This window comes from Saccoglossus kowalevskii, chromosome 16 (genome assembly GCF_978046115.1).
Source record: "Saccoglossus kowalevskii chromosome 16, keSacKowa6.1, whole genome shotgun sequence".
Taxonomy (NCBI): domain Eukaryota; kingdom Metazoa; phylum Hemichordata; class Enteropneusta; family Harrimaniidae; genus Saccoglossus; species Saccoglossus kowalevskii.
The window spans coordinates 17,948,784-17,971,346 of NC_140656.1; the positions used below are offsets into that span (position 1 = coordinate 17,948,784).

General features: G+C 35.8%; 1 protein-coding gene across 2 annotated transcripts in view; it reads right to left on the reverse strand.

Annotated features, from left to right (window-relative positions):
• Positions 1–940: 940 nt before the first annotated feature.
• LOC100376628 (uncharacterized) overlaps positions 941–22,563 on the reverse strand; it is a 54,168-nt gene continuing 32,545 nt past the window's right edge. Inside the window, exons 14-28 of one of the 2 annotated variants that reach the window (XM_085491151.1) lie at positions 21,728–21,900; positions 19,478–19,594; positions 19,111–19,215; positions 18,739–18,841; positions 17,973–18,102; positions 17,331–17,475; positions 16,015–16,032; positions 14,044–14,234; positions 9,126–9,350; positions 8,565–8,637; positions 6,553–6,681; positions 5,792–5,872; positions 5,228–5,371; positions 4,444–4,580; positions 941–4,094 (exon numbers count right to left, since the gene is read on the reverse strand). In XM_085491151.1, the coding sequence (XP_085347277.1) occupies positions 4,064–4,094; positions 4,444–4,580; positions 5,228–5,371; positions 5,792–5,872; positions 6,553–6,681; positions 8,565–8,637; positions 9,126–9,350; positions 14,044–14,234; positions 16,015–16,032; positions 17,331–17,475; positions 17,973–18,102; positions 18,739–18,841; positions 19,111–19,215; positions 19,478–19,594; positions 21,728–21,900 (1,802 nt within the window). In that variant the 3' untranslated portion in view covers positions 941–4,063. The remainder of the gene's footprint in view (positions 4,095–4,443; positions 4,581–5,227; positions 5,372–5,791; positions 5,873–6,552; positions 6,682–8,564; positions 8,638–9,125; positions 9,351–14,043; positions 14,235–16,014; positions 16,033–17,330; positions 17,476–17,972; positions 18,103–18,738; positions 18,842–19,110; positions 19,216–19,477; positions 19,595–21,727; positions 21,901–22,563) is intronic. The other variant, XM_085491152.1, reaches the window with a different exon arrangement.

Consider the following 22,563-nt stretch of genomic DNA (forward strand, 5'->3'; position numbering starts at 1 on the left):
TTCTCAAGTGTGATTACAACATTGATATTTATACTACATGCAGTATGTTTGGTTTATTGGATTTACAATAATATACTGTTAAATATTTTATTTTTGCGCAGAAGTTATTTTCGTGAAGGAATGATTCAGCAAGTAAAAAGATTTGGTGAATGTACCTGTTTTTCCTATAATTTACATTCAACTCGTCAAAAATCAGTGAAAATAAATTCTATACACAACATCCAAAAAGTCTTTTCATCCAAAATAAACTATTGTATTTATCATGCTTTTAACTTGAACAGATAAAAAGAATTTAAAAAAAGTCATATTATTTTTACAAGCTCACCTGTGATGCCAATTTATGTTTATAAATTTAGTAGGGTTAGTTAGACAACCCTGTGATGCATTCTGGGTAGTATCACTCGATTTATTTTCACTCCAAACTGCCAAAAAAAAATCTATTCTATGTAGTATTCTTATGGGACATATAGTTGTAATGTGACAATAATTCGTAAATTAAGTTCGGTTTTTTTTTTAATTTTGTACAGATTATGTAATACTAGAACAGTGATTACAGAGATTTAATACTGAATTGTAAACCATTTTTTTTTTTTTTTACAATTTTCAAAATGATCTAGACTCAAATAAAATTCTTATCTGGTATGATAATTGGATATCTGATTTTGTTAAACATGGATGCACATTGCTTGCATATTAATTTTGGATTTATACGAAATGTTCATAAAATATGGACATGTTGAGGCTTTGTGTGTCTAAAATTAGTTTCCTAGACATGTGGCTGACAAACTTTGCATCGGAAATGGCCGATAAGCAATCATTTTCTTAATGGTATGCTAGTTTTGTCAGTCTATGAACTTCTAGTGACATTGGAGGCAGCATCAAAGCTCATTTCTGTTACCACTAGAGTCTCTCTGCTTGTATGGATTAAAACAAAATTACACAAAGTGATAAAAAATGATTTTAATTTATTTACAAAAGTAATTAATTGCACCACATTATAAAAATAGAGCCCGACACATTAAAAGCCTTGCTCTTAAGAATTTGCATATAAATTTCACAGCATACAAGGCAGAATTTGATGCGTCAACAAACCAACTGCATTCTGATTGGCGGCGCAATCTTGTTAAAGCTGCTTTTCATAAACTTTCCTGTTGTGTGTAAAACCAGTCAAGGCTATTCTCCAGCATTCATAGAGGACCTGGGACTATTATGTTACGTTTGAAATTGTCGATAAAAAAACTATAGGATTTTTGCAGTGTTTCACTAATATGATTGGTATGGTAGCCAATCAGGAAGCACCTTCACAAGTTTTTTTTTGACATACCAAATTCTGCTTTGTATTAAATGCTTCAACTGACAATTTCACATCAAATCACAATTAAATAAAACACAATTTCCTGTGAATCGTACGGCATCCAGTCACAGAGTCTATCCATGTTTGCCTCGTTATTGAAAGATAAAACAATTTTCAGAATTAATTCCATGAAAATGATTTGCATCGCAGGTTATATATAATACTTGGATAGTGACTATGTCAAGAATAAATTAATTGAATATGAACACACCACGAAGATATGGTGTGAATAATGGTGATATGGAAGACATATAAATACAAAACACACAATATAATAAATAAGCCAGCAATTGCATTGCAATTTGTCAAATTGTTACAGTCCTTGCGCAGCTGGAGTTTCACATAAACAATGTATGTACATCGCTATAGTTTCTATATCGAACAAAACATGGTGGGACAACTAATACTGTGGAATACTTTATTTTCGCTGGAATTAATTTCGCTGAAAAGGTTTTTTGGGCGTTTTGTATGGAATTTATTTTCACTGATTTTTGATGAGTTTAATGTGAAATATGGGAAAAAAAGTATATTAGCTGGATTTTATTTTCACGGAATCATCCTTTCAGCGAAAATAGCGAAAATAAATTCCAAGCGAAAATAAAGTATTTTACAGTACTTTAAAACCAAATACCCTATATAGGAGAGCATCTCCAATAGAAGCACACATAAATTGTATAATGGATCATTAAAATGTGTACGACTTATTTTGACTATAGACACACCTTTAGCACATGGGCTATTAATAGAAAAAGTACATAATGCAACATTTAATAATTTTTTTGAGATGTCTCCACAATACTAAAACTGTTCTATTCGTATGGTAATCACTTACGAAAGGTGTGTTTATGGTCATATTCTAATTATCCAACATAAATAAATTTTTGTCATGTTTTTTCCCCCCATCACAATTCAGATAGTAATTCAGGTAACATTTATGCATTTTTCTATAATTTGTATCAAATAAATTAGTTTTTTGTATGAAAAGTAATGAAAAAGTATCGTAAAATCTGTATTAGAAGCCGCTTCCCTAATAGAAATCACACCCATTATTTTGGAATAATTAAGAACCAAAAATTCACCATTTCTCATATGTGTAGATGCTCTAATAGAAGCCACATCCCCTCTGTTGCATTGTATCATTTTAATAGAAGCTGGGGTTTCTAATACAGATTTTATAATACTTTAGTGTTCAAGGGGTTAATTGACACTTCTTAGAGATGTGCTACTACCGTAATAGAGCAAATAAGTATCTGACTCGGTCACCAGGTGTTCTGAAGACTATAAGTTTTGATTTGCACGTACATGCAACATTTCATCCAAATCATTGAATAAAAGACTTGAGGTACCGGTAACATCGCCTAAAACCCTGTTTCTACTTCTTATGCATGAAAACATACAGATGTAATTAATGTGACATTAAGTGAACTAAAGTGAGTTTGTTTCTGGTAACACAGGAAGTACTTGAATGCCACAGTTGGTGTTAACTTTAATAAAAATTAGTTCATTTTGGACCAAAAATGAAATATTTTCAACATTGGCTGTAGTTTGCAACACTTTTATTAAAAATTGTTAAAAAACAAAATGCTGGTTTCTTTTGTGAAAAGTGACAACAGTTGACTAGACCCAAAATATTACACTTTGACAATTATTTTACCCTGACATGGTTGGCATGGAAACTAATAATGATTGGCAACATTGGCACTTTTGAAACAGTTAATCATTGGTGTCCTTGTTTTTTTTAATGGCCCTGTAATCTGAATAAATATGCATAGAGATAAAATTGGCCCCTTCATTGAATGAATAATATAATTTTGTGTCAAACATTAAAAAATTGGTAACAAATTAATTTACATTAGTAAAATTATAATAATTATTTGGTTAAAAAAAAGACATTAAAATTTGTTTAAATACATAAAATAGCATATTTTGATAATGAAACTTTAAAAAATTACTACAGTGAGTAACATAGTACATAATTAGTATATTAGTTATATTGCAAATAAATATGTTATGGGAAAACCATCTTTAATGCGTAGATGATGACGATCTTAAACACAACAACGGATAAACAGTATTTGGGAGGGGCAGTATTGGAGTGGAGGGGCAGTATTGGAGAGGAGGGGCAGTATTGGAAATAAGGGGGCAGTTTTGGAGAGAAGGGGGAGTTTTGGAAAGTAGGGGCAGTATTGGAGAGGAGGGGGCAGTATTGGAGAGGAGGGGAAGTATTGTAGAGTAGGGGGCAGTATTGGAGAGTAGGGGGCAGTATTGGAGAGGAGGGGGCAGTATTGGAGAGGTGGGGGCAGTATTGTAGAGTAGGGGCAGTATTGGAAATGAGGGGGCAGTATTGGAGAGAAGGGGGTAGTATTGGAGAGAAGGGGACAGTATTGGAGAGGAGAGGGCAGTATTGGAAATGAGGGAGTACTGGTTAAGTTGAAACTTGTGTGGTAATGCTGATGTATTAGAAAAAAAATGTCTAGTCATATAATACTGATAATCGACGACTCAGTCCGTAGTAATGGTGTTCGTTTTTTGTCTGTCCGTTAGCAGTAGAAATGATCTATAGTAGGGGTTAATTATTCCACATAAATTCAATCAAGTAACTAAATACAATCCTGCACTCTGTTATTATAACACAGTGAGGGCAGCACAGCAGATATTAGTAGATATGATGATGGTATTAATCATTGCATCCTACACTTGATACTGACATCAGCAGAACTCCTCATCACCAGATAGGTCCCTGTAAGATACATAGAAAAACAAGTTTGAATATTATCACATACAAATTTGTATGATAATTGAGTAATAATGTTCATTCACTAATAAACGTTACGTAGGGGAACTTGGTTAAGGTCTGCAGGTGCTCGCTGATGGCATGATAGAGAGATGGCTGTACTTTCCTGTCATGTAGTCCCGAATATGGTTACTGTGGCAAAAGTACTATGTGTCAGCACTTGCAAATTGAAAAACAACAGTTCAGAATGTCTAGAACTGGCAAAACAATTAGTTTATTTGGCAATGGAGGGCGCTATACCACACAATAATCAATACTTGAATAGAAGCTGTACAAACTTTAAACGACGACTTACTCTTCATCAAACACTTGGTCCATCTGTTCCAGTAGCAATGGAGCTTCTTCCAACACCAAGGCATAGAGCTGATCTAAATACTGCTTTTGTCGATAACTTTCTTCCATATTCTCTCTTAACACCTCCAATATTTCAGACTATTTAAAATGAACAAAATTTAAAACACTGTTATAGTGATTTGCTGCAATGTGGGAAAATGTCTGATTTAAATCAATCATTTAAAACATTGACATTTACACTATTTTATAACAAAATAACAGCATTAAGGATGATGTATACGTTTTTGGTATTGATTTTCTAAACTGATGTTTTCATATAAAATATTTACTGAACCACACAAAGTTATATATTGATGGAAAGCGTATTTCACACTGGATACAAAATGACAAGATAGTGCATGTATGGACGTGTATAGTCACGTGATCTCTGTGTAAACACAGAAAGCCATTTTCAATAAAAAAATAATTGAACCAATGAATAAACAAATTTAGTAGAACATTTGGTACAAAACAGTTTTTCAGACGACGCTCAACACCAATAATCCAGTATGTGATACATGTGTGCTTGTGTTAGAGATTGGTTGATAAACTACTACCAATCGAAACAAAGACAGTTTTGCCTAGCATGCTAGTGAAGATATGTTTCAATTTACATGGAGAAAAAACACTTCTAATGCTTAGTGACTTTTAGAGAATGTGTTAAAATTGATCTGTGATTCAGACATTTTACCCCCATTGCTACCTTAATATAATACGATTAACAAAGTATTCCCATTGTTTGTCACCTTTTTGGCGGGTTTCAAAACTTCCCAGATTGGCAAATCATCACCAATATACAATGAAGATGAGTTGCTCTTTTTACTTTTAAAATCTTTGAGTTGCTTAGTAACATCATCCCGTTCATCAATCACACGGCTTAGAGCTTCATCCTAACAGTGATACAAAATACAGAAAAAAATACTTATTATACGGTAATTTATTTAAAAAATTTATGTTACAGCGTACATTCACTAGGTCACCCTTTCCTCATTATCGTTTGACTTTACATAGAGACTATAGGCACAGGGCTTCTTTTGTCCAGCTACTTGTTGTGATAAGGACACTGATTTTGTTAACATGTACTGAAGACAGGGTCAGTTCACGAGAGTTGAAACTTCACGTCTCCTCTGACTACATGCAATTCTCCAATATGTAAAACATACATGCCTGGCAAGGTGGTGGTATGTACAATGCTGTCACCAAAGAGCGAGAAGATGACCACAACCCTACAATCTTCCGGATGCATATACATAACACCACACCATACATAAGGTATACGACTGAAGAAGACTGGCAAGCAGATTATTTACCTTATGTTTGCATATGTCTTCCAATTTGGCTATTCTGTGAGCACTCTCAGATAAAGCACCACGTAATTTATTGATTTCCATCTGTAATAAATACATGTGTGACATGAGTAAGTGTAATAGGAAACTACCCCCTCAACATAAACAATTACAAAGTTTGCAAAGGTGTGAAGGAGGTGGAAATGAATATGCAATTAGACACAAGAGACTAATCAAGTCCTTGAATTGATCTTGGCCGAGGGACATCTGGGTTTCACACAACAAACAACTAAATATCAGTGATGATGTAGAGATCATTTCAAATCACCCCTATACAAACACTCCCATACAATATAAACAAATGGCCATCTCCAAATACTAAAAATTGAATGTACAAAGATAGAGCAGAGTAATGAAAATTGGCCACTTGTGTTTCGCCAACAGGTCTTATGACATTTTTCTTGGCACATTAAAGTCCCATAGACTTCCAGGACAAAATTAAAAAGTGTGAAGTCAGTCAGCGGTTGAGAGTCCAGTCTAAAAATAGCAACAGGAAAGCAACAAAGCAGGAATTCACTTAATTACCCAATGTGTGAGGGCTCTATAGCCAAGCCATCCCCATGAAAAACTGAATGCTGAAAATTCTGAGCAAGTCAAAACAGGGACACAAGTTACCAGAATAAAGTGAAGATGGGGATCTCATAGCATCAGATATTAAATTATAAATTAATTCAAACGCAATGCTGCATATTATAGTGTTTATTTATAATACTGAAATAACAAACCTCTGATCTGTGATTCTGTTGTTGTAAGTGATCTAGAGTCTTCTCAGTGTCTGTGACGACTGACTTTGTCTTCTCAAACTCATCAACTTTATTTTCTAACTCTTCACAACGATACTGGGAATCACTCAACTGTCATAATAAAAATGATCATTTACAAAGTTTGAAATCGTAGGGGACGGCTAGAAGAGTGTGACTGGTGCAAATTTTTTTTCCATGTTTCTTTTTCTGGAATGAGCCAACATCTTCTCCCTGCAACAGTCTCTGCATGCTTTGTTTTTTCTCTGCGTGCCTGGGTTGAAATTTTTTTCGAAACAAATCTTACACTCAATGTAATGATTTCAAGAACAACAAACATTATTTACACCACCAGGAGAAATAACTTTTATGAAAAATATACAAATGTCTGGCTACAATCCTTGAATATCACTATTGTCCCTTCAAATTTTTTTAAAGTGCAAATTGCAACAAGATCTATTTGGTCACACAGACTTCCAAATTTGGAACTTTGTAACGCAGCTGAGTGGCCATCTTAACTGTCAAATGGTAACATAATTTGAAATAGGTGTGTAAAGCAGGCAGGGTTAAACACAAGAACCTACAGTGCATAGCTTACTTTGGCTCTGAACATCTTTCATATGCCTAGCCAGCAATATCATCAGGTAATTCGCTGACAATACAACTTTGGTGCAAGCAATATTGTTTTCAGGAAGCCAGTAGATTGTTATCAATTTTAGAGATAATATTATCTTCAATACAGCTGTACTGTCAGCCAATCAGCTGACAATATAATTGGTTAGATGTACCACAGGTGTGGCCACAGAAACTTCTCAAGTGTTGTAAAAAAATCACAACTATTTAGTGAATGAAACTTGGTCAGTGTCTTTGGTTTTCCCCCATTCAGCCTGTGTCACACTCACTCAGGGTACAGCATCTTTGGCTTTCCCCCATTCAGCCTGTGTCACACTCACTCAGGGTACAGCATCTTTGGCTTTCCCCCATTCAGCCTGTGTCACACTCACTCAGGGTACAGCATCTTTGGCTTTCCCCCATTCAGCCTGTGTCACACTCACTCAGGGTAAGCATCTTTGGCTTTCCCCCATTCAGCCTGTATCACACTCACTCAGAGTAAAGCATCTTTGGTTTTCCCCCATTCAGCCTGTGTCACACTCACTCAGGGTAAAGCATCTTTGGCTTTCCCCCATTCAGCCTGTGTCACACTCACTCAGGGTAAAGCATCTTTGGCTTTCCCCCATTCAGCCTGTGTCACACTCACTCAGGGTACAGCATCTTTGGCTTTCCCCCATTCAGCCTGTGTCACACTCACTCAGGGTAAAGCATCGTTGGCTTTCCCCCATTCAGCCTGTATCACACTCACTCAGGGTAAAGCATCTTTGGCTTTTCTATTCAGCCTGTGTCACACTCACTCAGGGTAAAGCATCTTTGGCTTTTCTATTCAGCCTGTGTCACACTCACTCAGGGTACAGCATCTTTGGCTTTCCCCCATTCAGCCTGTGTCACACTCACTCAGGGTAAAGCATCTTTGGCTTTCCCCCATTCAGCTTGTGTCACACTCACTCAGGGTAAAGCATCTTTGGCTTTCCCCCATTCAGCCTATGTCACACTCACTCAGGGTACAGCATCTTTGGCTTTCCCCCATTCAGCCTGTGTCACACTCACTCATGGTACAGCATCTTTGGCTTTCCCCCATTCAGCCTATGTCACACTCACTCAGGGTACAGCATCTTTGGCTTTCCCCCATTCAGCCTGTGTCACACTCACTCCAGGGTAAAGCATCTTTGGCTTTTCTATTCAGCCTGTGGCACACACATCCAGGGTTGGGGTTAATTTCTTTTTGTGGTGTTATACTCCAGGTTGGATTTAAAGTCTCGACCAACCTATCATGGTGCCAACCCAGTAACCACCATAGTAGTAGCCCTTTCTTGATGATCAGAAGTAACCAAGTTCAAACCTGACCAAAGATTTAGAACTAATGTAAGAGTGTATCAACTTACCACTACACTGAGGTGGTGTACTTTCTTCTCTGCGAACTCAGCTCTCCTCGCTGTGGTTTCCAAACTCTTCAATCTGTATACAAAATACATTATGAGACTAAAACTCAGCATGGTATACGCTACAACAAGCACACTGCCATAAGGTGACTGTACACTAAATGATTAATTTTCATCCCAGGCCACAGAAATTACTGTAAGTAGAGTTAATCAAACTGTATAAATCAGAAAATGGAGCCTTGATAATTAAAAAAAAAGTACCAGTACCCTGATTGGCCAGGAGTCTTGAGTGAACAATCAATGGGAGAAATTCTTGTATAAAAGTCGCTTCAACTCACTCAGAAAGGGTGAAATTAAATCACAGCAGTTAATGCAACCTAGGCATCCTGATATTTTTGTGGGGTATTGTTTTAAAACTGCTGCAATAATATTCGATATTATACTTGGAAATTGGAAATTCAATGATAATAGTTTGAAAAAAGGAACTGAGAAATCAGCTTGAATAATGGATTTTTACTCCATGACATATGACTTTTGGAGATCATGAATAAATCGCTTTTATACCTTGTGACGTTTGTTTCTAGGGCGCAACGTTTCTGTTTTTCGTTCAGTAGTTCTTCTCTGACCAGCGAGAGGTCGTCTTTCACGGACTTCAACTCATCGTCCCTTATTGGGTGTTTCTGTTCCAGTCTCAGTACCACGATAATGGAAGACATCTTGCTGTTCAGCATCGTATTGACTTCAGCATCTGTTGCTTCACAGACATTTACACCATTCACCTCCACTATTCTGAGTAAACAAAATAAATGATATAGCCCCTGTTAGTAATCTGTAACCTATACTGGTTTGTTGATTTGGGGGGGGGGGGGGGTAATGTTTTAAGTACCGTAATTCTTCTAACAATTAGACCAGGAAAAAATAATTATTTTTGCAAGTGGCTGAATTGATAGAAGAAAAACAGAAAATATTTTTGGGGTGGTCAAATTATTAGGGTGTAGGTTTGGCTGGTCGAACTATAGGAGTGTAATTTTGATAATCCAACTGCAACGAAAAACAAGCAGTAATTCAACGCGCTACGTGTACCACCCAACGAGATAAATTGTTTAATTGTGTACAAAATGTATCAAGTTTGTTTTGCACGCTAAGCACGCACATAAAACATAAACAAAAATTACACATTTGGAATTTTTTTCAATAAAAAATAAAATATACACCCATACACACTTGCTCAATCGATCATTCTTTCAGGCGATAAAAATATGGTACGATATATCTCTTTTTGGAGGATGTGGTGGCCCTGAAAAGGGACGTTTTGTTTGATTTACCGTTAGACGGTACAAGTGAGAAATGGTTACTGTTGCAGCTCCGACTGCGTAAATCCCTCAAACCAGTCGTTCTCGTCATCATCATCCAACAGTAAATCAGAAATGATGTCTGCTATTCTGTATTGCTCCTGATGAGAAGATCTTCGGCACCGTTCATGGCATTCGTTTATACCACAAACTTTAAACGATTGTGAAATCATGGATGGGCGATTACATATTTTTTCCCATGCGTTGGCAATCCAGTTGACAATAGTTTGCTTGTCTGCTGTCTTCAGTCGGGTATCGTTGGTATAAGCCTGTGTTGCGTTGATAGCAGCGTCACTGATAAAACTTGTCCATGACTTTCGAAGTTCAGACTTGAACGGTTTGTTGATACAGACATCTAAAGGCTGGAGTTTAGATGTACAACCGCCAGGAATTACGGTCGGTAAAGTGTTAACGCCACGATATCTCGACTTCACAGATTCAGTTATGTACGCTCGAAATGAGTCGATAACGAGCTTTGAATAGCGACGTTCGGTGAAAGGCCTCCAAATCTCGTCTATCCAACGCAGCATTAACTTTTCGTCCATCCATGCTTTTTCTTGGACAGCTACAATAAAACCGGGTGGAGATTGTAGCTTCAATTCCCTTTTACCCTTAAAAATAATCATTGGGGGCAGAATATCTCCATTTGACATCACTGTCAAAACAACTGTCAGGTGTCTTTTTTCTGCATCCGTAGTGCGGACTTTCACAGTCTTGACGCTTCTCACTTCCACAGTTTTGTTCGGAACTAAATCGAAAAAGACTGGCGTCTCGTCCATGTTTCCGATATAATTAAAATTGTCATCATTTCTTTTGTCACGGACAAATGTCTTCACTTCCAAGTCTGCAGGTAGCCTCTGTGCCACAGAAGTTTTTAACCGCAAGACCAGGTTGTTCCGCTTCATGAACTTTTCGCACCAGCCACGCGATACTTTGAACTCCGGGAACTCAGGTTTGATGACTGACAGTGCATGACAGCGTATTGCGTCCATGGTAACGGGGATCTGCAGGTCGTGTTGCTGTAGAACCCAAATAAGGACGTGTTCGTCCAATTGTGTGCCATACGAGACAACACGACCTCCTCCATGTCTTCTTCCACCCGCTGTAAAATGTTCCTTATCGAAATCATATTAATTTACCCCACCTTTTCAATGTCGAAGGAACTATTTTATATTTCCGTGCGGTGGCGTTAAATCCCATCATCTTGGCCTCCTCATAAGTTTCGTGGCGTTGTTTGATGTTAAAGGATTTGTAGATACCTCTGGCGGCCCTTGTGGTGTTGGTTGGTGTTGAAGGAATTGTTGGTGTTGGTTCGGCATCAGCAAGCGGAGCTGCGTCTGGAACGGTTTGTTCGGTCGTTGGCAGATTGACAATACCAGTAAATTCTAATCGCGGTCTTTTTGGTGGCCTACAAACCGGACGTTTTTTCTTTGCAACTGATACGGTTGCACGATACATCGAAGGCGGGATAGCTGGAACTTCAGTTGTGGCTTTGACAAAATACGAATCGATTCAAGACATTGTCACAGATGAGAAATCGAGTGTGCTTTAAGATCTAATGAAAGACTTTGAGCAAGTTATCTCCTATGAGTAAAGTCCCATATTTATGCTGTATTTTCATGACTCTGAGTGGACAACATTTTCACACTATTTTCAGTCACAATGACTGTACTATTAGTGGCCACCCTCTGATAATTTCGACATGGAGAACGTGGTGATTGGCGTGAACGGGTGATAATGGAAAAACATGTGTTGTCGATATTACTTCCATATCTGTAGTACTTTATATTGAAAATAAAATAAACAAGCAGCCTATCGGCTGAGATAGCTCCGCTGCTAGCAATGCACATTTCAATTAAAGAACTGAAGACATCATTAGAAAATGAACAATATGTATAGTATCAAAGCAATCGGACTTACAGTTTTTAACAAGAAGTCGAAAATATCACTTTCTACCAAAAATGACAAAAATATTCATCAAAATTAGAGAATTGAAGCTATCATCACGAAATGAACAAATCTGAGAAAGGTCTACATGTAGTATCTATATATGTAATATCAAAGCAATTGAACATTTGGTTTTTAACAAGAAGTCGAAAATATCACTTTTTATCAAAAATGACAAAAATATTCACCAAAATTAGATAATTGAAGATATCATCACAAAATGAACAAATCTGAGAGAGGTCCACATGTGGTAGTACCTATATATGTAATATCAAAGCAATCGGACTTGCAGTTTTTAACAAGAACTCGAAAATATCACTTTTTACCAAAAATGACAAAAATATTCACCAAAATTAGAGAATTGAAGATATCAACATGAAATGCACAAACCTCAGAGAGGTCTACCCAAGGTACATATACACCAAGTATCAAAGCATTCAGGCTTGTAGTTTTCAAGAAGAAGTCAAAAAAGTAAAACATTGACACGAACGACGACGGACAATCACTCATATGATAAGCTCCGCTCGACAAAGTTGACAGCGGAGCTAAAAATAGACATGTGACTCGAGAAATGTTCCCAACGCCAATTTTCAAAATCAAAATATTGTGCCTGAGACGTATACGTTGCCGGTAAACATGTAGGTTGTCAAAAATGTAAACCCAATGTCAGACACGGTGAATTGTTTCTTTTCATAGCAATTTTGGCGTGTGTGTGAAACAAAGAAATTGAAAAGAAAGTCAGACAAGAAAGCTAAATGATTGATTGATTGATTGTGTATTTTAAAGTCGCATGCAGATTGTTGTTGACCTAACCATGGAGCAGAAGAAAAAGAAAATCATGATCTTACATATATTTGATTAATTTTTCGGGAAACTGCAACCTTGGAGGGAAAATGTATCTCCATTCAGTGGAGAAAACTGCGGTCGTTCCAGAAACCACCACTTCTTAAAAATAATTGTACACAATTTACGTTACGATTTATTTTTCTTGGCTGACAGAAAATCACTAAGTCACGGCCAATCGCCAAGTTATTTATGTAGTTGTCGATTAGCATATGGCGTCAGTTTGACCCCAACTTTCTCGTTTTTGTTTGTTCTAAAGTGTCTAGACTAAGTCAAATCATTAGCATGTTTACAAATGGAGTCATCTCCTTTCTGTAACTACGGTAAACAGTAAAAAAAACACTACATTATGTGACTGCATTGAACAGTTATGGACACTGCGTTCTCTTCGAAAACCACCACTTCATGAAAATAATTGTACTACCGTTATCTGCTGCAGTCATCGAAGATTCACTTATGATTTATTGACGTTTCATTATTTTTTCTAGACTACAAGCATGACGGAAATAACCAAGTCCTGGTCAATCGCAAATTATTCACGTAATAGCTGATTAGCATATGACTTCAGTTTGACCCCAGACCTGCTTGTCTTTGTTCCAACGCGTCTCCACTCAGACAAAACATTAGCATGTTTTTTTGTTTTTGTTTTTTTCAATGTAACAAAATCAGAATACAACTTTAATGTCTTTATAATACTAAATACATGTATGTGTGATGTGTGCAGATTAGTGATACCATGCATGTTTCTTTAAATAGTTTGGAAAACAGCGATTCTAAATTATCAATTATCTCACTAAAATATCCGTAGTCTGTTTTAAGAGATATTTACTGATTCTTACGACTTCACAACCAAGTCAAATTGTTTCTTTGAACGACGTTGCTTACAACTGAATATAGTTCATGCTTACAGCCACCTACGCCATTTTGACATGACAAAAACTTTTAAACAATAGAGGGCGTAATTTATTTTAATTTTATTTAGGCCACACTGATTTAAATTTATGAATGACATCCTCTGGAGACCCCAAAACTAATGCGAGAGGGCGAAAAAAAAATCCTACTAAGATGCAAACATCTTCACTGCCTAGCTTTCTCCATGATGCATTGTACAAGACACTTCAAGACAGCATGTGTTCAGTACATATTTAGAAACACTTGCTGACCAGAAGTAAAAGAATTAAAACACACTGGCACACATTCTACACACAAGCATGGATGCCCCTGACCATATAGATATTTGATAATGTCAAATGAACTAAAATCAATGTGATGAGAAGTTCAAATACGAATAAACCTGCATGAAACGACCACCCAAGTTATACATTTTCACAATATCTTACCTGTCCCCTTCTCTCAGTTGACTGGTTAATTCACATGATGTAACATACACACCGTCCTCCTCATAATCACTGGATGAGATAACAAAGTCGTATCCATGGTGACCAGGGATGATCTCCATAGCGATGATGAAACAGGGTTCTTGTAAAGGAAGCACAGACTGCATGGAAACTGAATGTTGTTTTTGTTTTGCCTGTCAAAAAATGAAATTGACTTATGTGTTAATTCTAATCTTGTAAGTTTGACTTGGCGCTCTAGGTCATATAATGAAAATTATTTGTATACAAGCTTTTGAGTCAGAAATGGATTAAATAAATAAATAAAAATAAAATAAGAAATTAATTATAATTAAGCTCCTCATAGAACGAAGTCCCTAAGACAGTAGATATTTCCAAAGGCAGATAGAAATAAGGGCATGCCATTAGGGTGATATGAGATGAAGATCTCATGAGTGAGAACAAAACAGCGAGAGTCAACCTGAAAGAAACGATTCATGTTCACATCTTTGGTAGATTTTTCCTGTGCACATGAATTAGTAGTGCATGTATTACATGGCTTTGCCATCTTGAAATGATAGATAACTTGGCCTTTCTTTTTTTTTTGTGGCAGTCTGTTCAAATGACGTCCACAGGATCTTCATCTTATATCGACAGTCTAAATTGGTAAATAGTGAGCTGTGCAAATCAAATCAATACTGGATTAGCGTAAAAATTACACATACAAGAGACCTATAAACTGACCACCTTTATAAAGCGAAAACCCCTGTAAACCAAAAACCATTTTCCAGACCCTTCGTCATATTAAACTTTAATCTAAAAGTATCTTTACAAACCGAAAACCCCAATAAACCGAACAATTTTGTCAGTCATTTGGTGTTCAACTTAAAAGATATTTGTGAAAATAATATGTGTGCTGCACTCTTGGGTTAAAAAATAAACACAACAGACACAGCAAGTGTGAAAACGAACAAAAACAAATGTGACAGAAGGAAGAACAAGAAGTCAGTGTCAATGACATGTACAAATGAATGAGAATCGCTATTAACTGTATTTCACTTTCATTCCATGGTAGACACATATTGTAGCAGTGGGTGCTTTTAGACACGTTAATGTGAAATTTAGTTGGTGCGAACAAATTTACAAATTAAGTTTACCGATGGCCAGTTTTGTGTCAAATTTATGAACTTTTAAGTTCTGCAAAGTGATAATTCAAAGACTAAACCAAAGTCACTGCCAATCAGTCTAAAGAACTTCAGGAATATATATTCACTGCTACAAAAATAAATTTTCCCTAAATATTCACTAAATTTGTCTCGCACAAAAGTAATTTAAAAGACATTTTTATTATTTCAAATTTACATTTGAATGACATTTTTCTCGATAAAATATTTTGCAATTTGTGTATTTTGTCAATTTTTTCTTTATTAATTTTAAACCAAATGGGTTAATGGACTTTTTTCTATAAAAGCAACAGATCAGGATCACAGTTACAGTGATTTTTTGTGTGAAATAGTTGACATTATCGGCTTTTGATATTAATGATGTATTTTTCGATATTTTCTTTATCTTGATAGGTTAAATCAGATAGCAATTTAACAGACCAGTAAACATTACACAGGTTACCAGAAATGCATTCTAGATAATGGAAATGTCATTGGTTGGGCAGACCCTTTCGTACACTGACAGAGAAAGTAACAGAGAAAGATAAATAAAGAATGGGAAAAAAAAAGAAAAAGATAAAATTGCAACGATGCAAATGTTGACTACATAAGGGTGAAATAAAGCTTCTATACTGTAAAATAATCTGACATAATGGTGTGAACAATATGTGTGTTACAAGATATGTAACCATCGATATGATGATAATGTAACCATGGAAACCATGATGTGACCCAGGAGAGTAAAAGAAACCCCACACGGTGGATATGAAATTAATGACATGCAGTATACTATTAGTATGAAGTGAAATCTTACCCGGGTTTCTTGTTTCTTCTACACGTACAAAAACAGACATCATAGCGTAAAGCGGTGCAACAACGTAAACAATAACGACACCCACAAGTGAACACATTGGGTAGAGCGGTGGGAAGGATAGGACAGGTCCAAACAAAAACAAGCGTACATAAAAACAAAAATGGTGCATGTATTAGTGCGTAAGCAAGTAATTATTAATCACATAAGAACAATATGAATATCCATAATAATCTTAGTGTGAGAAATGGGCGTGGTTTGGAAGTAATAAAATCTACTCAAGAGATCATCCCAGTAGGATGATCCATATACATGTAATCCATGTTTGCTCTATTAGAAGCGCATACACATAGGTAATCTTTTGTATAAAGATGGCATTAATAGCACAAATTCAAATATTCTTTATGGACTAGATACAGCTTTTGTGGCCCAAGGTCGTGCAACAGAAATGCACGAGCTTGCGAGGACTTGTAAGCCATATGAATGAGGGCAGCAAAAGCTGAAACAAGTCCATAAAGGTTTTATCATATACCCTATAGGTGTAATCACAATTTTAGCATGGCGTGATCTCAACCACACGACGTTATTAATTAAGAATGAGGTGTTTTCTTTTGATTAAGAAAAGCCAGGCGTGCTGGGCCAGGCATGATAAGGGAAATTATTGCCCTGATGTGAGGGCGCACTTTCCATAACTTTACGAGGCCGAGTGTATGATAATAAATATTACTGGCTCTCACATGCTTCTAATAGAGCAAATATGGTACCGTAATTAGAAACACATCTCAGACAGACGCATATAAGCTGAAAAGGTGCTCAACTATGGATCTATTAGAAACACAACCATGTAAAGCAATGTCTTTTTTTGGTTTCTTGATGAAACAGTTTACAATTATTACACTTGCTCATCAAAAGCATACATTTATCTGAACAGTACTGTAGATTCTGTTGTGATTGAGTTTAGGCGATATTTTTCATGATTCATGCTACTATTACGTCCTGAGCAAACTTTGAACATTGAAAATTATGTACGGTACCGACACTTCCTAGGTTAATAGGTTGTTTAGTATGCACTAGAATCAAAGCCAAACATAAAAAAGTTAGTGAATGTTAAATGTGTCAGGTTTTGATGAGTATAACCGACGACCACCGATTTAATTTTTCGCCAAGTTACTGAAAATGACGACAATACAGCTTTTCTGCCCAAACTATGGTGGGCAATATAATCACAAATAATTATAAAATACCATATGAGAAAGTTACTTGAATGACAACACACACTACTGACATACAAGGTATGTCTAACAAATGCCGGTTCTCACCTTCTCCTGCAGCAATAAATGCTCGGTTTTAGCGAGTTCAAATTCTGCGTACTGCGTCACATGCTTATGTTGTAAATGTAACAATGAACATTCCGATAAAGCAACTTTGTATTCCAACTCAAGCAGTTCAATGACATCAATGTTTCTAGAGAATCAATGACATCAGACAGTTAGAAATTGGTGGCTTTTGTTACAGGTATGCATATACAAAAGAAATCATACTGTGTTGACATGAAGAGAATGTGTTGACACGAACCAACGCCATGGGTGGCAATGCTAGCTTTATAATAATTAATATTGGCTCTAAGGATGTCAAGATGTTTATATATCCACAGAAAAAATATTAACACAAAAAACATTTAAACTTTTTTGTAGGCGAGGCCACCTGGTATCTATAAAATCAATGATTTAGACATTATTTATATGTACTTTTGGTGTAAGATTTCGATAACAGTTGCTATTGTTGCAAGACTAAAATGTTCTCAGTAGAGTCAATTCTGTGAAAGGGATTTCCTATAAAGGAAATTACACCTAAGAAAGAACAAAATAAATACCATATTTTCTTAATTAGAATCACATTATAAAGCAAATGAGCTGCGAATATGGTAGTCCAGGAATCGGAAATGAAGACACATTCATTACCTCATTCCCTGCTCATTCACATCCTGTTGTTCTTGTTTTAGTTTCTGTATCTGTTTTTCTTTGGTTTGTATATCCAGAGTTGTACGCTCTAAACTGGCTTTCAGGTCAGCAATGGCAAGCGGCAGTACGTCTGAGAAGAACAGACAAAGAATTTGAATATGGGTGATACATGTAGTTGTTGTGTTTTCAACATAAGACTGAATGTCTGACATGCTTTCCAATCGATTTGTGAAGCCATAATATGCACAGTACTTCCAGTAACTGTCACGGTGATACACTCTGGATAAATACACTGGTACTTTGGCTTGGTCATATTCATAATATAGGTCCAGAATTTACTGGAGATGCAAAACTAGGGTGTTTGACCAGAACGGATGCACCATAAATTTGACTATGACTCTGACTGATGATGGTGCAAATGATTGAGTTGGTCTTGCATGTCTTCCACTTGATTTACTGTGACCACCACCCACAAATTCCACATACACAATCTTCAAACCATAATCTCACTCTCAACCCAATAGTGAATTTACTACTGTGAAGCTATAAATTGCCTAACTGCTTGAGGGTCTGTGGCCATATTGCATTAACACACTTAGCTAGCAGTTTGAGAATTTTCATTGAATGTCATGTTTCAAATTTAGTTCAAATGATGTAAAATAGCAACAAGGTTCAAGATACTTCAGATAAAGCCAAAATCATTCATTTAGTAGTACTAGTATTATATCCTCATACACAATCCACAAAATCTAAAAATACAACTCACCCTCTCTTTTCCTGCTTTGATCCGTCAGTTTTTTCTTAATCACCGACTGTTCCTTCTTATAACTATCTAATAACTTGCTAACTGTTTTCTGCAGTACCATGAACTGAAGAGTGAAAAGCAACAATGTAGTAAAATCAACATTTTATGGTACTGGGTGGTTAATATAGTTTGTGATTTATTTTCCTTCTTTGCCATTTCAATGAAACATAACAAATAGAATTCTAGCTTTCCCCTTCAAAAGAAGTTTAGTGTCTGGTCATCTTGTTCGTCACATTAAAATGTGAGTATCACAAAATAGACAAAATTAATTTTAGTTTATGCACAATTTATTTTCATCACAACATGACCAGATACTTTATTTACCCAGTCTACCTTTTTCTCCTTTGCTTTCTGCTTCTGGTTTTCTTTCTTGACAGACGAGAGCTGATTAGCACCTGTCTTCAGATTATCTTCCAGTTTTAATAACTGCATTTCAAGCTGTAGGTTGAACCATTGTGAAAACAATCAGTTGCTATAACAACTGTGTATATACTGACAAAAAGATATTGCCATAACTGAGCAACAGAGTAAAATTTATCTGTATCATTAAGTTTGACTGGAGTTGTTATGTCTGTTACAGTTCAGGCAATGTTCAAATAATGTCTTTAGTTTTATTGACAAAAATGGCCACCAAATGGTCATTATTCTCAAGACCAGTCAGTACAGACAAACCCAAACAAAGAACAAAATGCATGAATACCTCTACAACTTTGAGTTGAAGTTCTTCTTTCTGGGCGTCTCTGGACGACTTCTGAGTGGCTGCAGCTTGATTGGACTCCTCAGAGTCCTGGGACAGCTCATATTCGATAGACGCCATCTGGAAATAAAATACACCCAGCACAGTGTTAAAACACTACAGGCACATGTTGGGTTTACATTAGATTTAGGGTGTTTTACATCATCATTTGTGTAAATCAAGGAAAGCTCAGGGCTTACGTGTACTTATCTGTCAATTGCAGTGTATATTACAAATATTTCAAAAAATTCATAACTATCCTACTTCTATTGCAGTGACAAATATAACGATGGTGGTATGCTTTAAGTTCAGAATGCACGACTTCATTACATCTAAAAAATACCTTTACCATATTTGCTCAATTTTCAGCGCATCTCCAACGAATCAAAAATTGCATTTATGGTATATCAAATCATTAAAACCTGATTCATTAGTATGACTAAGGAACTACCTCTGTCATTTATGTAAGCAAATGTGCTACTAATAGAGAAAATATGGTACTGTACATCCTATATCACCAGCACACATTGACCAGTACAGCTAAGGTACAGTGTACATGAAGTCACACTAAAATAGTTGTTTTTTATGAGCTCATATTGCATTTCAAATAGAGCAAATACAGTGTCTAGGTATTTTGATATTCTAATTGAGTCATTGGCAACTCAACGAGTCTGAATGCTCGGTAAAGATAGGCCGATTCCAAGGATTCATTTAAGAATACATGACTGGCTAAAAAATTAAAAGATATATTGATAATGAAAACACAAAATGTGATAATTAAAAAGAAAAACTGAAGAAAAAAAAAAATAGTATTGAGAAAAAATAATACAGGTCAGAGCCCTGGGCTTGAAACCCTAAATGTCAAAAACAGTTCAGCACAAAAGACAAATTGAAGTTCATGCTAGGGTTCAAATATAGATTAAGATGATTAAACCTTTTGACTGTCAAAGTCAACTTTTGTCACATTTATTGTCACAAATCATGCACCAAAAGTTACATTGAAAGGATGAGACGGTACTGTTCAGTGTAAGGGGGGGAAATGGGGTCAGAGGTTAAAGGTCAGGGTTAAAGCGTTTTCCTGAGGCAAAAGAACTCGACTGACACCAAAAGAAGATATACTTTGAGAAGAATATGTGAATTTCAATTAAAAATTAATCAAATAATTATACAATAATAATAATTTCATCACACAAACAAAAAAATTATATTTAGGCAGATTTTAGGGTAGAGTCAAAAGCAGGCACAAGGTTAAAAAAAAAATCCAGTTACTTTCCCAATCTTACCTCCGCTTCCAATTTATTCAATATATCTAACTTTGGTATTAGATTGGACTCTGTGGTTGAAGTGGTATTCACAGAGTGTATGCTTGGCTGTGCCATGAGTGCATTACCATTTTAGTAAACGGAAAAAATATGCAATACATATTCAGTATTATCCCCATTATTACCTCATAACTAACATAATATATGCATAATACATCAAAAATGCAAAGTGTGGCAATTCACGATTTCAGCAATATCCCCTCTGCAAATGCATTGAAAAGAGGCGCCCAATTAAATGATGCACTGTACAATACATGTATAGCTGAATAAATTAAACTGAATTATTAGTTTCTTTACACATACCAAGATCTGAGAACACCACAACCATGCAACATACCCAGAATGCAACATGCTTCACCAATGAATGCCTATACACAGAAATTACATCAGAACATAACAGTCGTATAGCACTGCCTGTTATTTTTTTTTTTTGCTAGTATGTTTGGGAATAACAATTATTCCTGCTCTGATTTATCTGCTCGTGAAGTGTGGGACCAGTTTACTACGGCCCTGAATCCTGTATAATGCATACCATTGTCACAATTGTATTTAATAAACACAAATGTGGTAACAGCGCCACCTAGTGTCTGTTTGAACAACATAATAGCGCCCCCCTGTGTTGGTATTTCAAATTTCTGTCTCTGAATTCATTTTTATACAGCGAACAGATGACATTATATATATATTTTCAACACTCAAAGTAAATAAATATCCATGCATGACAAATTGAAAACTATATTTTGTTTGTCATTTTTCAAGAGAATATAAAACCACGATAAATAGATTTCTAGTTTTTTCTACATATTTTAAAATCAACCATGCAAAATAATATAATGACGTCAACTCAATATTACAGTACAACTAGAAGAATCAACCGACGTAGAATACTTACACCTGATGAATTCTGTGAGTTTGACGATGAATGTCTACGGACAATTCCATGGTCATACTCATCGATATTTTCTGTGATTGCCATTTGGTTTTCCATGTTGGCTTTATCGCACAGTATGAATCGATTTGATGGCAGCTGGGCCGGGATCTCCATATCTTGTACCAGTCGTATATCTGGATAATGCAAGAAAGATTGGATATATTTACATCGATGACTGTCACATGTGTATCTATGTGATTTGTAGTTTTTTATCGTAGTCTCATTTTATTAAGCATCGGTGTATCATTCAGGAAACATGATTTAGGCCAATTCCTTAGGATTCCCTCGTTAGTTTTTGGTGTGTGCAATTTTCATGCATTTTTTTTCTGCATAGTACATGCAATATGCTTTTAACAAAGCATGCTTACACACAGGAATCCCATCAAATAGATTACAGGGGTATAGCACAGTCAGCTTTTTCTTTTTTTTTGCTAGTAAAACAGTTATGTTTCAGAATAACAGAATTCCTGTTCCAATTTCTCTGCTAGCAAAGTGTGGGACCACTTCATTAGGATTCTGAATCCTGTATAACATTCTCAATAATACATACCATTGTCACATTTGTACAATTATAAATAAACACAAATCAAAAACAGTTTATGTTTGAGAAAAACATTATTGACGTTTGTTGTATACCGAATGATTGAATCTTTAAAATACTAATTATTTTGACCATAGAAACACGCATGTAATTTACGCAATCGCATGTTATCAATACTAGGTTTAATATTGATTGCCAGAAGAATTGAATAACATAGTTGAACTCTGGTGACCTTGCCCTTTGTTATATAATATAA